This window comes from Epinephelus fuscoguttatus, linkage group LG11, assembly GCF_011397635.1.
Source record: "Epinephelus fuscoguttatus linkage group LG11, E.fuscoguttatus.final_Chr_v1".
Lineage (NCBI taxonomy): Eukaryota > Metazoa > Chordata > Actinopteri > Perciformes > Serranidae > Epinephelus > Epinephelus fuscoguttatus.
Genome location: NC_064762.1, coordinates 26,024,107 through 26,039,860, shown reverse-complemented (window position 1 = coordinate 26,039,860; position 15,754 = coordinate 26,024,107). Strand labels below are relative to the sequence as shown.

At 40.5% G+C, this 15,754-nt stretch overlaps 1 protein-coding gene across 1 annotated transcript in view; it reads left to right on the top strand.

Moving 5' to 3' along the window:
- The first annotated feature begins 386 nt into the window (after window positions 1-386).
- Window positions 387-15,754, top strand: part of LOC125897252 (nesprin-1-like) — a 123,174-nt gene continuing 107,806 nt past the window's right edge. Inside the window, exons 1-14 of the mRNA XM_049590439.1 lie at window positions 387-661; window positions 1,009-1,115; window positions 4,869-4,930; window positions 9,525-9,620; window positions 9,780-9,857; window positions 9,957-10,049; window positions 11,835-12,031; window positions 12,294-12,493; window positions 13,011-13,111; window positions 13,304-13,393; window positions 13,638-13,751; window positions 13,850-13,987; window positions 14,185-14,349; window positions 14,584-14,696. Coding sequence (XP_049446396.1) covers window positions 1,040-1,115; window positions 4,869-4,930; window positions 9,525-9,620; window positions 9,780-9,857; window positions 9,957-10,049; window positions 11,835-12,031; window positions 12,294-12,493; window positions 13,011-13,111; window positions 13,304-13,393; window positions 13,638-13,751; window positions 13,850-13,987; window positions 14,185-14,349; window positions 14,584-14,696 — 1,523 coding nt within the window. The 5' untranslated portion in view covers window positions 387-661; window positions 1,009-1,039. The remainder of the gene's footprint in view (window positions 662-1,008; window positions 1,116-4,868; window positions 4,931-9,524; window positions 9,621-9,779; window positions 9,858-9,956; window positions 10,050-11,834; window positions 12,032-12,293; window positions 12,494-13,010; window positions 13,112-13,303; window positions 13,394-13,637; window positions 13,752-13,849; window positions 13,988-14,184; window positions 14,350-14,583; window positions 14,697-15,754) is intronic.

Genomic DNA, 15,754 nt, shown 5'->3' with positions numbered 1-15,754 from the left:
TCTGTCTGCTCACCATAGTGAAACAACAAATACAACACTGGCACTGCTGTCAAGGGTAAAAATGGCATAGGGTAACATGCTCCACTGGTGCTGCACCCTGTTTCTGTTCAGATGGATGGAAAATCCTTGAAATTGCCCTGTAACTCAATGTGAAACTGAGAAAGTGAAAGTGAAAGCAGAATCATTTTTTTGATTTGATACTGTCTATTGCAGAGTCAGGAGTCAGCATGAACCCAAAAGTTTCACATTGATGCATCAAACCAAAGGTCTTTGTCTGTAAATGGAATTTATATGTTTCTGTTTCCTGAAACGTCAGCAACAAAGATCAAACTAATCAACTCTGGGATTTGAGAACATTTGATAACTTTTTAGCCAAAGGATACTAAGTTTGACTGAGAGCCTGCAGGAGTGGTTTGGCCTGTTGTGAGCAAGGGTGGGACTTTCCACCCTTGTTTGTCCTCACACTCCAATCGGCAAGAGGCACCTTGTTTCATTTATGAGCACCTAAAGCCAAGTCCTATTTGAGGGGACTCAACACAGTGAATCACCGCAGACTTGTGCCAATATGAAAGGACACAGCTGAGGACATTTTTTGGGACATGGTACACACTCTGAATGCAGCATACTGTAGCTGTCTTCAGTGACAACAGTCCTGCTGCAGGTATGTTGAAGATTTGTGACCAGGCCATCTGTTTTTGAATATCTGTGTTACAGCAGTGTGGTACTGCATCTTTCCATATAGTACAGGATGGCTGTTCTTCCTCTTTGAGCTCTTTGTTTGAGGATTTGCATGTGTGTACATGTATCTGTGTGTGGTAAGGTAAGGGTGTGTATGGGTGCATTCTTAACGTGACTACTCAGCCAGTGGAGGCGGCTAACTTGAATGCTGCGGAAGGAGCTTTGACTGTAGTTTTTCATTGTTTGACAGAGCAGTTTCTCACTTTTTGGCATTGTTTATTTCTCTTGAGTTAACGATTTACTAATCCATGTCTCCTGGACCTTTCTGAGGTTGACTACGTGCTGTGTGGCTGGAGGCTACATGGCTTCAGGTGGAGCAGAGGAGGACGATGGAGGGATTCCATTGGACATTGACAACGTGCACATGCTCCTCCAAGGTCAGGCTATTTCTGTACTTTTATACATGTTGTGACATGTGATGTGCTGCATGGGGCGCTCAAAGTGGTGGCCAAATTATGAAATGTGTTAGGGAGATATTTCAGCATGTGGAAATGGAAGTGGTGAAAGGAGATAACTGTTCTGATTTTTAAAAGGCAGGTAAACAACAGGTTAAAATAATTTCAGTGCCTGGAAACGAAACAGTTATATGCTTATGGTTGTTGTCTTGTTAGTGTTTGGTGAGAGAGTTGGTTATAGAGGTGTGTCAGTGTGTCCAGCCTTCTGTAGACACAACATGTATGTGTGAACATTACATCTTTGACATTTTAGGGCTCCTCTGATATTAAGAAAACTAGTTAACAGCTGTATTCCATTCACACACAGAAGAGGGAACTTGTAACATCCCAGTTTACAAAATACAATATGTTAATAACGGGATCTTTTCAGCTTCTTACTTAATTTTCATTATTGAATTTGAGAAGAATCATGGCTTTTGTTATTTATATTTCTTATCTTTACTTGCTTACATAATATCTGTATTTTTGTATTTGTTCAATTTCAATTCTGCTCTTTAGTTTTATTCAGTCTGTGTCATGTATGTTATTGGCAGCACGGTAGAATGATTGTTCTCGTTAGTTTAGACATCAGTAAATATGTGATCATGGCAATAGACTAGTCATGGAAAATTACATGGAAAGTCACCATATTCAACCATTGGGCAAATGGTTAGTTACCAAACATGCTGGTACTCCCAGTTTTGTTATCTCACCTTTGAAAACGATACAAATTTCGTCTTTACTGAACATTTACCTGTTGAATTAAGTGTTGCATCTCTGTAAGTGGTGCATGTATTAAAAGGAAATAAATCCATAAAGCCATATCTCATGTGATTTGGAAATATTCATACGATAGCAAGATGTGCAAAACTTTGTCATCATTTAATGCTGCAAGAACATGTTTTTTTAAATACAGCTGTAGTTTATAATCAGTTACATACTTGCACTTTTTTTTTTTTTTTATTTGAATTTTTTTCACGAAGCAAGTGTACGAACTATAACATTACAAAACTGGTCCATAAAAGCAAAATAAATAAATAAAAAGATGCACTGCACTTGCATATTAACAGACACAACATGGTGAATTTAAATGATAACTATTATGTACGTCGATCCGATTTATACCCATGCAGCGTGTGTCCCTAGTTCAGACATTTGACTGCATTTTTTTTTTTTAAGATTATTTTTTTCTTGCCTTTAATGATAGGACAACATAGCATGAGGGGAGGAGAGAGAGGGGGGACGACATGCAGCAAAAGGCCACAGGTTGGATCCAACCCACGGTCACTGCAGCAAGGACAGAACCATTCAAGTCCAGATTGTATTTAAATTCCAGCAAGTCCAACTGTTTCTTTAATTTCTGCAGAAAAAGATGAGTCTCTCCATCTGTGTTTACCAGAACCACCGACTTTACGATGATTACTTTCCTCACCTGCATTATAAGCAATTGATTGTGCTTTATTTTTTAACTAAGGATTGCACATCAGGGCATATCAGACACATGGCCATGCCAACTGTGTACAAAACTACTATCAGTAAATCATGTCTGCATTGTGTCATTGTGTTTGTTGAAAACAAACACAATGCCCTGTAACTCATTGATGCCAGGTAACAACAGCCTGAAGCAGGACATTATTGTTACTGTGGTGAAGCCTGTTGCTGCTGTTTGCACTGGGCATGCCAGGTGAACTGGGTGGAGTCATGTGATTACACTGCTCAGGAGTTTCCTGCCTCGGCACTCTCTTAAACAAACAGCACATATCTACAAGTGGGAGTTTATAAATCTGACTGTGTGTTTCAGTGCAGGATAAATTATAGCCATATGTTAAATACAGTTGCTAATATTCTGCAAACAATTTTGATTAAAGCAGTAAACAGCAGCAGACACAGAAATAATCCATTTGTTCCCAGTTGTTCCAAAACAACTTGCATCTTTCCTTTAGCTTCCTGTCACTTCCTCAGTACTGTAACCAGGAAAGCTTTTATAATTTAAAGGTTCATGTTTTGGCAACAGAAGCTTAGGATCTGGTCTAGTGCCTCTCAAGAACCATATATGCCCAAAATCCCCTCAGTGTGTGTGTGCATATGTCATTCTGGTAATTCATCATTGCTGTAAGTGTGACGTATATTTGCTCTGTGTGTGTGTGTCAGCCTCAGTATCTATGTTTGTCTGTCTTGGAAGCCATCCCGTCTTGTAGCCGGACCCCAGCCGGCAGCTAAGTTTAAAGAGGAAGCATGCTACTCTGGGTCATCTTGTGTTAGAGAAGGCAGTTATATGTTGGTTAAAGTAGAGTTTTTGCTCATCATACATGGAATTATTGGCCATTGGTCATCAGCATGGAGGGTCGAAAAGTCCTTCAGTCTTCTGATGTCAGTGAGTAGCAGCTCAGACAAGGGTTCCCACTGCTCTTACTAAAATTCAGGATTATTATGGACTATACAGCAGCATATTCCAAACAGTCAGGTAATGTATGTGAGTGTTTTGTACAATCTGTCATATGGCATTGTGGTAGTCAAGAGTATATTTGCATGCATACGACTATGTTCCCAGTGTAACCCAAAATGGAAGTGATAAATAAAGTCATATTGAGGAGACTGCAACAACCCAGGGGTGGAATTTATGTTTAGTCACAACACAAATCTGATATCAGCGAAGGCTTTGGCACAGCACATGTGCATGGACAGATACGTACCCTAAATTTGAAGTACAGAACATTCATTTCAGCTTCATACAGTGTTTGTCCCACGTCCGTCAGATCCTTGTATCATCATGTCATCAGACAAAAGTCAGACAAAGCGTGTGCCTGTGTTATTTGGGAGTATCATTAAGTGTGACGGGTGCCAATGCTTCTCAGGTTAGCTACATGTTAATGCACAAACTAAACATGCTTATGAAACACAAAATTAAACATTTTGGTAACACTTTACTTGAAGGTATCTACATAAGGGTGACATGACACTGTCATAACTATGACATGACACTGTCATGAACTTGTCATAAACATTATATACATGTCATAAACGTTTATGACTGCTGTCATTAAGTGTGATTTGGTTTTTGTAATGACAAGTTTACATTGTTTGGGTTGTCTTGATTATGACAACTTGACATTAATCAAAGTGACATTACCAGAAGATGTCTTTGTCAAAACAATAATAATCATGATGTCAACTTGTCATAAACACAAAAAGAGGTGCATTTTTTTTGTTAATGTCAACTTGTCATGACAAAGACAACTCCTGGTAATGTCACTTTGATTAATGTCAAGTTGTCATAATCAAGACAACCCAAACAATGTCAACTTGCCATTACAAAAACCGAATGACACTTAATGACAGCAGTCATAAATGTTCATGACATGTACATAATGTTCACGACAGGTTCATGACCATGTTATGTCATAGTTATGACAGTGTCATGTCACCCTTATGTAGATACCTTCAAGTAAAGTGTTACCAACATGTCTTTGTGATCAAAAATTATGTCACAAAGTACTTGTTGCTACTACCAGCAAACACAAGCGTACAAGATCCACAAAGAGTCATCATGTTTCCTTTTAATGTGTTTATTATGTTCACAATCAAATATCATCTGAGAACGTGGATTTTAGTGTCCAGTACTTCATAACTGTTTTTATGTAAGACATTAGAAACATACAATTCAATCACATCTTTTTGTGTGTGTTTCCTCGACAGTGGAGCATGAGCAGATTCAGAAAAGGACCTTCACTAACTGGATAAATGCTCAACTCGCTAAGGTATGTTGAAATATCATATTTATGAGTGACGTTTATAAGATAAATGGAAATGCAGCCCCAAGGGGCACAAGCCAGTGTTTTCATTGGGCCGGTCCCGAGCCCGGATAAATGCAGAGGGTTGTGTCAGGACAATTTAGAGTCACCACTTAACCTGCATGTCTTTAGACTGTGGGAGGAAGCCGGAGTATCCAGAGAAAACCCACGCTGACACAGGGAGAACATGAAAACTTTTACAGAAGGGCTCCCACACCTAGGATGGAAGCTCCAGGAACCTCTTTGCTGTGCAGATTCTTTTGCTTTTAACTAAATAACCACCACACCACCATGCCACTAGGACATATTCATCCATCCATCCATTTTCTAACCGCTTATCCTCTTTAGGGTCCCGGGGGCCAGAATCCCAATATCACAAATCCCAATTTGCCTCAGAGGGCTTTACAGCATATGACATCCCTCTGTCCTTAGGACCCTCACAGTGGATAAGGAAAACCCCCCCCAAAAAAGGTAGAAACCTTAGGAATATCTTTTGGAGATTATCTTTATGGCAGTTAAAGTATATTAGTGAGTGCATTAGAGAGAGGCAGGAGTAATGATGCAGAAAGGAACTGATGAGAAAATGTTACACAATGCTACAGGTGTATATGCAGCATCACTTCACCTTTAAGAAACTGTCTGTTCTTAAAATCCCTTGGTGTTGTGACCCTTTCCAGTACTGACTGTGGTTCCCTCTTGATATTGTATATGCATCACAAAAGAAAGAAACTGTCTTCCGTATGTACTGCATGGCATTGCTTTTCTTAAAGATATACTATCCAGGATTGTCTGTTACTGTTGGCGACCTCTGATTCACCCTTGTTTCCCATTTTGCCTCACTATGTTTGCGTTTCGCATCTCTTGGATGCCTGCTGGTTGTAATCTGGCAACTGGTCGCTACATCTATAGAAAGCCGTGTCCTCACCTGAGCACTGTGGGGCTACATGTCCATAAACACCCGAACACAGACAATGAAAAGAAAATGATAAAATACAAGCGGAGGTCTGAGTCTCTGCAGATAAATACACCGCCACGCACTTCTAGTGGGTTATAAGTGATGATTGAGAGAGATTACAGCTGTATGAGTTTATACATTGTTTATTAAGTATATTTGTCTGCCTGTTGGCATTTTATTTTTTTCATAGGTTTCAGTAAAAGTTTGATATGTTACATCTGTTGTTGTCAAAACCTACTTTTAATTTGAGAGATGTCTCAAGAAAAACCTGATCAAAAATACTGATTTATGTTTTACTGCGACATTAGCTGCTTTTCAATATGCAATATTTGGACAAGAATGAACATTAAGATACAAAAATATATGTTTTGAGAACTCTACCCAAACTGTGTTGAAAAATGACATTACCATGCTGTGGTCAGGCTGTAAATGATCTGAAACAAGCTGTTGACATGCTGACTCATTATTCAGACAGAGAGGTGCAGCGAAGCAGCTCACCATGAGTCTTGTTGGAAAGAGACCTTGAGCTGCGTGTGACACTCAGCTGGAGTATAAATAGTGTTTCAGTGAAGCAGAACAGCACGTAATCTGAACTCAGCCACCTCCTCATAACCTCCTGTCCATATGACTGCACTCTGAAATCATTGGTTCATAACCTGCCATCTGTTACACCAATCTGAGTCCACTGACAACCCCTAACAGGAGATATTTCCTTTATGTCTAGAGGACAGTGTTCACTGTTGTCACTGTTGGCTTAAAGCTTTGACCCAAAGACTTTTTGATTATGTTTACAATAGTTTCTTAGCAGCAAGTTTTGGATAAAAAATCATGTCACTGCAAAATAAATGTTATACACAGAGTTTTTTACCCACAAAGTAGATCACATTTCCCGTAAACCATTTTGCTTTCTGTTGCACTTAAGATTTTCTTCTGTGGTTTGCAAAAAGAAACAATTATTTCTCCATCAGCCTTTGACTTTTTACCACATGACATGAAGACACCCTGAACAACTTCCTGTTTTGTATAAAATGATTCAGCACATTTCCCACCAAATATGATCCAGGGTTATTCATCTATTTGATATTTCACAAAGCCCCAACTGAATGCGGTGTGATGATAAACTGATATTGATGCAAACAGCACATTTGACAATATGTTCGGACTTTCTGCTCTGCTAATTGGTGGGTGCTTTTATGGCGTGTCATATTGTGTCTTTGTAAACTACTTCCTATAAGTGTAGGTTGCACTCTGGCCGGCCAAACACATTCTAGTTTTTGCAGTTCTATCATTTATTTCATCCTGCAGTCCTGGTTGTGTAGCATTATAAATAGGGTATGAAATTAACAAAATATTTTGGGGGCAATTTTGGCCCCCACGGTCTAAAAAATGGGGGCATTTTCAAAATGTTTGGGGGCCATCAAAAACAAACAATAAGCACATGAAAAGCAAAACCAACTAAGATAGTGTCTTCACTCTTCAGTAGAAACCACTATAAATGAAATAAATAATGGGTTACATAAAGTTATGGTTGCAAAATATCACTCAGATTTCCTATAATTCAACCAGTTTAAATGTGATGATTTAACCATTAATCTACTGTTAGCAGTACTAACGTTTCACCACATTACAGTTACATTCATTCTACCTTAATTTTTCATTAATTTGTCATTGTGTAGACACAGATCACCCAAGAAATGGTTCATTTATACTTATGGTACAGCAAAGCCCCCTCCCCTTCTCTGTAAGATTACTCTCATGTAATCAGTGCAATCTCGTTGATTATGTCTGGAAAATGAGTTGTAGACGTGACGGTAAATTAATTTAGTGAAAATAAAATTATACTTTAATGTCAGATTGTAATACTGTTAAAAATATAAATACATATAGTTGTTTCGAAAACTTGGGGGCAATTTTGGCCCCCGGAACATGGCTTTTGGGGGCATTCTTGGATAAATTGCGGGCCAAATGGCCCGTGGCCCTTGCTAATTTCTGACACTGATTATAATATGCAACTATAGGAGGTACATGTGGTTGTAGCATGCTAACCTCCTAACAAAAGAAGTTATTTCACTATGCATATTCATTATTCACATTGTTAATGAAATTGCCACTTGATTAATTTAGCAATGCATTCAATTAAAATGAACTTATTGGTTAAATTCAGCTTCCATTCATATTACCTGCCGATCGTAGCCCCAAATCACCAAACAGGAAGTGAGTGCATCCAATGAACTTTATAGTAAAGGTAGGGTACTTTACCCTGTTGAGTAGAGTGCAGTTTCTTTAGGGAAATGTCTTTTAAAAATACCTTAAACAGCCTATATTGTTAATATTTCTGTGGTAGTACAATTAGAATTTAAATTTTTCATTCATTAATTTTTTATAACCGCTTATCCGGTTTGGGGGTCACAGGGGGGGCTGGAGCCTATCCCAGCTGTCATTGGGTGAGAGGCAGGGTACACCCTGGTCAGGTCACCAGACTATCACAGGGCTGACACATAGAGACAGACAACCATTCACACTCACATTCACACCTACGGCCAATTTAGAGTCACCAACTGACTTTGGTTTGTCTGTAGGAGGAGTTGTCTGATTAAAAGCAAGAGCAGAAGCTCCTCAGGATAGTTCATGGCTGGAGTTGCAAGTTGGTTCAGTTCAGGTGCAGGAGCGTGCTGCTAGCCGTCAGCTGCTAACTGCCCAATAGAGTTAGCGAGGAATGAGTCCTAAAACCAGCAAATGAGTAAGCATTTTACCACTAATGATTCCCTCGTCTCAAAGTTAATGGTTTTTTTAATGGGTTTTTGGTTAGGTGCCTGAAATAAGGTTTTTGGTTAACACAAGCTTCAGAAAGTTTCACGTTTTGTTGTCTGACATAAAATGCGTCAGTAAATACTCCACTTGTGAACTTTGAAGCTTCTTTGTGTCATACAAACGGCGGTTGCAAACATGTGGCTAAATGAGACTACAGAACGTTATCACGCCACGCTGCGCCAAACACGGCTTCACAGCCTTATTTTGATGGGGATGTTAGGTCCTGCGACCATAGTTTAGTTCGTTTATAGCCTAACGTTAGCTTTGACTTCTGGTCATTTAATCTTCAATAGTCATGACGTTTGTTGGCCGCAGAGCTTATTTTCAGCAATAATCCAAAATCCGATGGAAAAATCCCATTGGTCTTTTGACAAGGGAACCAGTGCGATGCTGACTTCCACATCGGCCTACAGAACAAGGTCATCCCTGGAGCACTCCATAGCCATGGGCCTGGCCTAACTTTTCTTTAGTTGACCAGTGTTTATGTGATGTAAACTACAAATAAAACCTAGACCAGATGATGATTACTCTGGCCTCTGAGTGTACCAGTGCTTAGACACAACAATTTTATTGAAGTTTTTTAACGTACAGTTATAGGCTACACATGTATGTGGGTTATTTTCCGTATCAGTACCATGATACTGACTGAAGCTTACAGCATGAATCCTCTCTGACTGTAGTAGATGAAATAGATGAAATTAATTATGGAACTTTCACCTGAACTCACCTGCTCCTTTATTTCGATGCATTTGGAGAGATAAATCACCAAGACTTAAATTTTGTGTATTGTTACAGAGATGCCCTCCCTCGTTTATGGCGGACCTCTTCTCTGACATCAGAGATGGGTCACAGCTGCTTGACCTGCTGGAGGTGATGAGTGGTCAACCTATGGTGAGTTACAACAGTGTGCTTCTGTTAGTAAGTTGAATAGATTCCATATTACTCCAAGAGATCTATAATTAGTCAATCGTCAAGTTTTTGGGAAGTAAAAACATGCTAACATGAGCATAATTATCACAATAAAGCTGACAGTGTAATTTGCCTCCACAGAAAAGACAAAGGGGCCGAGGGGTTTTCCAGCACAGGGCCAACATTGAGACAGCACTGAACTTTCTCAAGAAAAAATCTGTATGTTTCCTAAAAAAAAAACAAAAAAAAACAAAAAAAACCATGGCATCTTATTGTGCAATGTTTTTAATTAACATTTGTTTTGGTTGGTTGATTTAGATCAAACTGGTGAACATAAACATCCCAGATATCATAGATGGACGGCCCTCCATCATCCTTGGACTTGTGTGGACCATCATCCTCCACTGTCATGTGAGTACCAGTGGTAAAGCAATGCCAAAACATATTAATCTTATACTGCTGCTGTGAAAAAGGAACTAGGTTCCAGGTATCAACGACCCATTCTAAGGTAACGAAAGCACAACAGTTCTCATTTTCAGGTGATTATACACTACATCCCATTTCTGCTAATATATCCCTCTAAATCCTACACACTGGACCTTCAATACTTCAAATGAAATACTTAACGCCTGTATTGATCAATTATTTGTGTCAGATTTCATATATGTATGAACCGTTTTAAAGACACTAATAACTTCAAATTGATTGATTGATTGATTGATTCTTTTAATGACCATACAGCCAGGCTGGTGGAATTTGTTTCCAGTATAGCTCATTGGTACAGGTTCCAACATAAAGGACATTAAACATAAACATAGATATACATACAGACAAACACATATTCATAATACATAAGGGCCATGCTTAATCCTCAGCGTTCAGAGTTCAGAATGTTTATTGCAATGGGAATGAAACTGTTTTTGAAGCGGGTTGTTTTGGAGGTAGTTGTCCTGTAGCGCCTCCCAGAGGGCAGTAGCAGGAAGGCATAGTGTGCAGGGTGAGTGGGATCAGAGATGATTTTGTGGGCTCTGCGCAGTGTCCGTTTGCGGTGAAGTGATTCGAGGGATGGTTGGGGTGAGCCAGTAATTTTGGATGCTCTGTTAATGATGCGCTGTAATTTCTTCCGGGAGAGTGTGTCGAGACTGCCGAACCAGACTGTAATGGATGAGGTGAGAATGCCTTCGGCGATGGCTGTGTAGAAGCGGAGCAGGAGATGAAACCTTATTCTGAACTTCTTGAGCTGTCGGAGATGGAAAAGTCTTTGCTGGGCTTTTTTATAGATGTGATCTGTGTTTATTTTCCAATTGAGGTTGTTGCTGATGTGGGTTCCGAGGAGTCTGAATATGTCAGTGATGGAGATAGATTCACCTTTAATGAAGACAGGAGTTTTGGGGGATGGCCGGCGTCTTAGGTCGACAATGAGTTCTTTTGTTTTTGATGTGTTGAGTAAGTAGATCATTGTCTGTGCACCAGGTCACTACTTGGTTGATCTGTGCACGGTATTCTGTTTCTTGGCTGTTGGTGATGAGTCCTATGATGGTTGAGTCGTCTGCGTACTTGTACAGGTTGACAGAGCTGTGGTGGGATGTGAGCTGGTTTGTGTAAAGGGAGAATAGCCAGGGTGAGAGAACACAGCCCTGGGGTGCGCCTGTACAGAGGAATAGAGGGGAGGATGCGTTATTGTTGATCTTCACCTTCTGTTGCCTGTTCCAGAGAAAGCTGTTAATCCAGTGACAGATGCATGGGTCAATGTTCATGTCCAGTAATTTATTTAACAGTTTGACCAGGTTTATTGTGTTGAATGCAGAACTGAAATCCATTAACAGGAAGCGGGCATATGTGTTTGCAGACTCCAGGTGGTACAGTATGTGATGAATTGCTAAGTTGACGGTGTCCTCAACTGACCTGTTGGCTCTGTATGCAAATTGGTATGGGTCCATGAGGGGGGTGGTGACAGTTTTCAGGTGCTTGAGTATGATGCACTCAAATGATTTCATGACGGCAGATGTCAAGGCGATGGGTCTGTAGTCATTGAGGCAGGAGATGTTCTTGGTCTTGGGAACTGGGATGATAATGGACTCTTTGAAGCACTTGGGTACTGAGCTTTGACAGAGGGAGGTGTTGAAGATGTTGGTGAAAACACCGGCCAGTTCCGCAGGGCAGATCCAATATATTGTTATACTGTCTCTGTTTCAGATCGAGGAGCTGGCCAGCACTCTTGCCTACAACTCCTGTCATTCCTCCCTCGACTCTCTGGCCAGCCTGGACTCCTTTCCTGGCAGCCCCATCCCAGCTAGTCCAGTCCCTGCAGGCCGGACGTCACCTCTCCACAGACGCTTTCGAGTATCCGCCAAGAAGGCCCTGCTCATGTGGGTCAGGGACCAATGCAAAAAGTGGGTTTTCTACCATATACATATATGAATGCTTCTAACAAAGACATATCACGAGTGTAAAATTTAAGAAAGAGGTAGGGTGTAGGTTAAAAAGAACTTGAACACTGGCAACTTGTTATGGGCATCATGGAGATTCCTCTTTGTAGGGATTGCATGCTTTCCCTGTTTGCATGACTTTCCTTCTCCCCACAGTTCAAAGACATGCTCAAGACATTCATACAAGTCGCATGGACACCACTAATCCTTGTCTTTCTCTCTGCAGAGTTGGTTGCTCCGTCAGTGTGAAGAACTTCAAGTCGAGCTGGAGAAGTGGAGAGGCCTTCTTGGCCATCCTGTGTTCTCTCAGACCACAGCTGGCTGATCTCTCACTGGTTCAGTCCAGAAGCAACCAGGAGAACCTGGAAGAGGCGTTTCACCTGGCCGAGAGGGAACTCCACATCCCCCGCCTGCTGGAGCCCCAGGGTCAGGCTTACTACGTAATATTGTTGTCACAATATTTCCAAATAACCAGGAACATGACAGATTACTTAACCAATCAGCAGTAATAGTCATCATGGATTTTTGACTTGACTTTTTCGATAAAACAAACAGAAAAAACAAAAAACTGATGACTTGCTGCTCCTAGGAAGCACAGAGATTATTAGAGTGTATTTTTCATCATTTTCATTATTATTTTTCTTAGGCAACAAATCTAAATCTGATTTTGCTTATTGTCATCTTATAAAACATTGTATAAAATGATAGTTGGGTTGAGTCAAGCCCAGTTCATACCAAAGATTCGTGATGAGACGAAACAGTTTTAGAATGTTGCATAGAGATGATATGTCGTCTCATCTAGATGCATTGGTGTGAACCAGCAGGTATTCGGAATGTTGCAGAATGGCGCATTGCAACTAGTTGCCAGTTTCAGCTCCTCTCGTCGCGAATCTTTGGTCTGAACTGGGCTTTAAGTTTTTCTGTCTATTTTTCTGCACCTCAGATGTTGATGTTGAAGACCCTGATGAGAAGTCCATCATGACTTACGTGGCCCAGTTTCTACAGTACTCCAATGACATGCCGGCACCTGATGACCACCTGCAGGTCGGCAAACAAACCACCATTTTTAAATGACTTTACTTCAGAACTGACCTAATCTAATGTACGTCTGCATCTCTACAAATCTTCTCTACTGTTTCTTGCTGCTTCCCTTCCCTGTTTCAAGCCTGAACCCACAATCTCTTGCATGAAACTGTTCATTATTTTCCCTCTTCTCCTCTGGTGGTGGTGGTGTAGCTGTTTCCTCTGGTCCAGCCCTTTTCTCTCTCACCTGTGAACTTGCCTGCTCACTTCACTCCAGCAATCGCTGTTTCCCCGTTACACCAGGTATACACCAGACAAACACGTCCTTCAGTTAATATTTGTCCATTATTAATGTCTTTTGGGGTCAGAAAATATTGTCCTTATGGAGTGAAACGCACCGTAGTTGAGGTTTGCTGTCAGGTCTGTAGGAGTCTAGCACATACTTCTTACTTTTGTCTACTGATAATGCACCTTGAAGCTACATAATCAGCTTGCTCTTCACTTTGGTAAACAGAGAAGTGCAGTTACAGACAGTTTTCCATTGTAGGTTTCTCCAAGTGAGCGAGCACTAAAGGTGACTTGCTGGCTGCAGCAAGCCTTCGAGGAACTATCAGAGGCATGGACAGCGACAGAAAAATCCAGCTTTGCAGAAAAATATCATGTAAGCACAAGAGCTCAAAGAAGAAAACATTCTTTCGTGTGCATTATTCTGTATTGCAGTACAGTGATTTGAAGTTGTGGCTATGTTTGGTTTCTCAGGTGTTTCAGAACGTTGCTGGTTCCTTCACTGAGCAAAGGAGACCAGTGATGACCCTCCTTGCGGCCATAAGACGCTGTCCTGAGCTGAGCCAAGAGCAGTGTGCTCTCAGAACAGCGTGGGATCGTCTGGAAGAGGAGGTGAGGAAGTTAGTGAAGAAAAATGGGACAAGCTTTTGTTCCCAAGTTTGCTTTTAGTCCTGCTGATTCACTTCCTTTGTCTCTCTCCAAATGAATGAGAAATGCTTACAGAGCACTCCTTGGACTACATTACAATACCCAGGTTTTTTGTGCTTATCCCACGTTGTGTGTGTGTGTGTGTGTGTGTTGTTCCCCAGCTGCAGAGATGTAAAGCAGACCTGGACTCCAGCCTTCCTCCTCCTCTGAACTCAGTTGTCACGTGGCTGCAGCGTGCAGAGGCAGCGCTGACAGAAGAGGGAGGAAGAGTGGGAGATCATGCAGATGCTGCTAAAGAAGCAAGAGCTCAACAAGACGTGCAAAAGGTTATTTATATTTTGGAGCTGCAAAACAGATTTGATCTTTTCTGTTTTCAAAAATCTTAAATGTACAATATTTATTCAGTGTTGTGAAACCCCGGAAAAAATCTAAAACAACGTATAGGCTTTGGGACAGGGATGGTGCAGATGTGGCCTACATATGAACAGACAGTATAACAATATTTTGAGATATATAACATGAAACTTCTGCTAATCTTTTTTGCTGTATTTTTTTTTCAGTCATTAATGAGAGAGATGAGCCACCACGTCAAAATCCTTGATACCTTTCTCAACATGGATGACTCAGGGAACGAAGTAGTGCCCCCTGAAAAGTTTGATGAGATAAAAAGACGGTATGTTACATAATTATTTTAACTTCTAACTTCCATAATTACTGGATTTTTACTAAGATCAGTTTTCTCACATGGACATTTAAAGGTCCAGTGCTTGAGATTTAGGAGGATATACTGGCAGTCATGGAGTATAATATAATAAGTATTTTTTCTTTAGTGAATAATCACCTGAAAATAAGGATTGTTGCATTTTCATTACCTTTGAGTGAGCCGTTCATTTCTACATAGGGAGGAGGTCCTTGTCTTCGGAGATCTCCATGGTGCACCGCCATGTTTTTACAGTAGCCTAGAACAGACAAACCAAACACTGGCTTTTGATAGGGCTGTTCATTTTTCATGTTACGCTTTCAGGCTTTAGTGTTTTCACATCGGCCACTGTTGTTAGCGTTGGAAAAACACTGATTCTTTAAAGTGAAACTGCTTTATTCATTGTTTTCACCTGTTTAAATCACTGTGTCCATTTATTTTTGAGAGGAAGAGACCTCTGCAGATAATTCGGCTCCTGATGTAAATCTTAAGGTATCAGAGAAGAAAGGTGAGCCCAGAATTGCAGGTGCTGGGCTAGTGGGGCATCTCTGACACACCAAACAGCATCAGAGAAACACTGATTTGTAGCTTGAAACTGTTTTACTCAATGCTTTTATTTGTTTAAATCACCTGGTCCATTTGTTCTGGAGAGGAAGAGACCTCTGCGGATAATTCAGCTCCTGGTTAAAACCTCTTAAAGAACGATCACTAAAGGAATTCTAACTGGGAGAAGTTTCAGCTGGTTGTAACCTGCAATTCTCACCACTAGATGCCACTAAATCTCTTTCAGTCTTAAACACTGGACCGTTAAAGCCATTAATCTTTAGAGCTACAGTTGGTAACTTTTATAAAAATAATTTTGTGTTATATTTGCTGAAGCTGTCACTATATACTGAGGAAATAAACGAGACACATAATCTATGAAAAAAATGTCTCTCCTCCTCTTCCTTCTGCTATTAATGGCACTTTTACTGTTGAGCCATAAAATGACAAAGTTTATGACCTGGCCTCCATGTTTCTGGCAACATTTG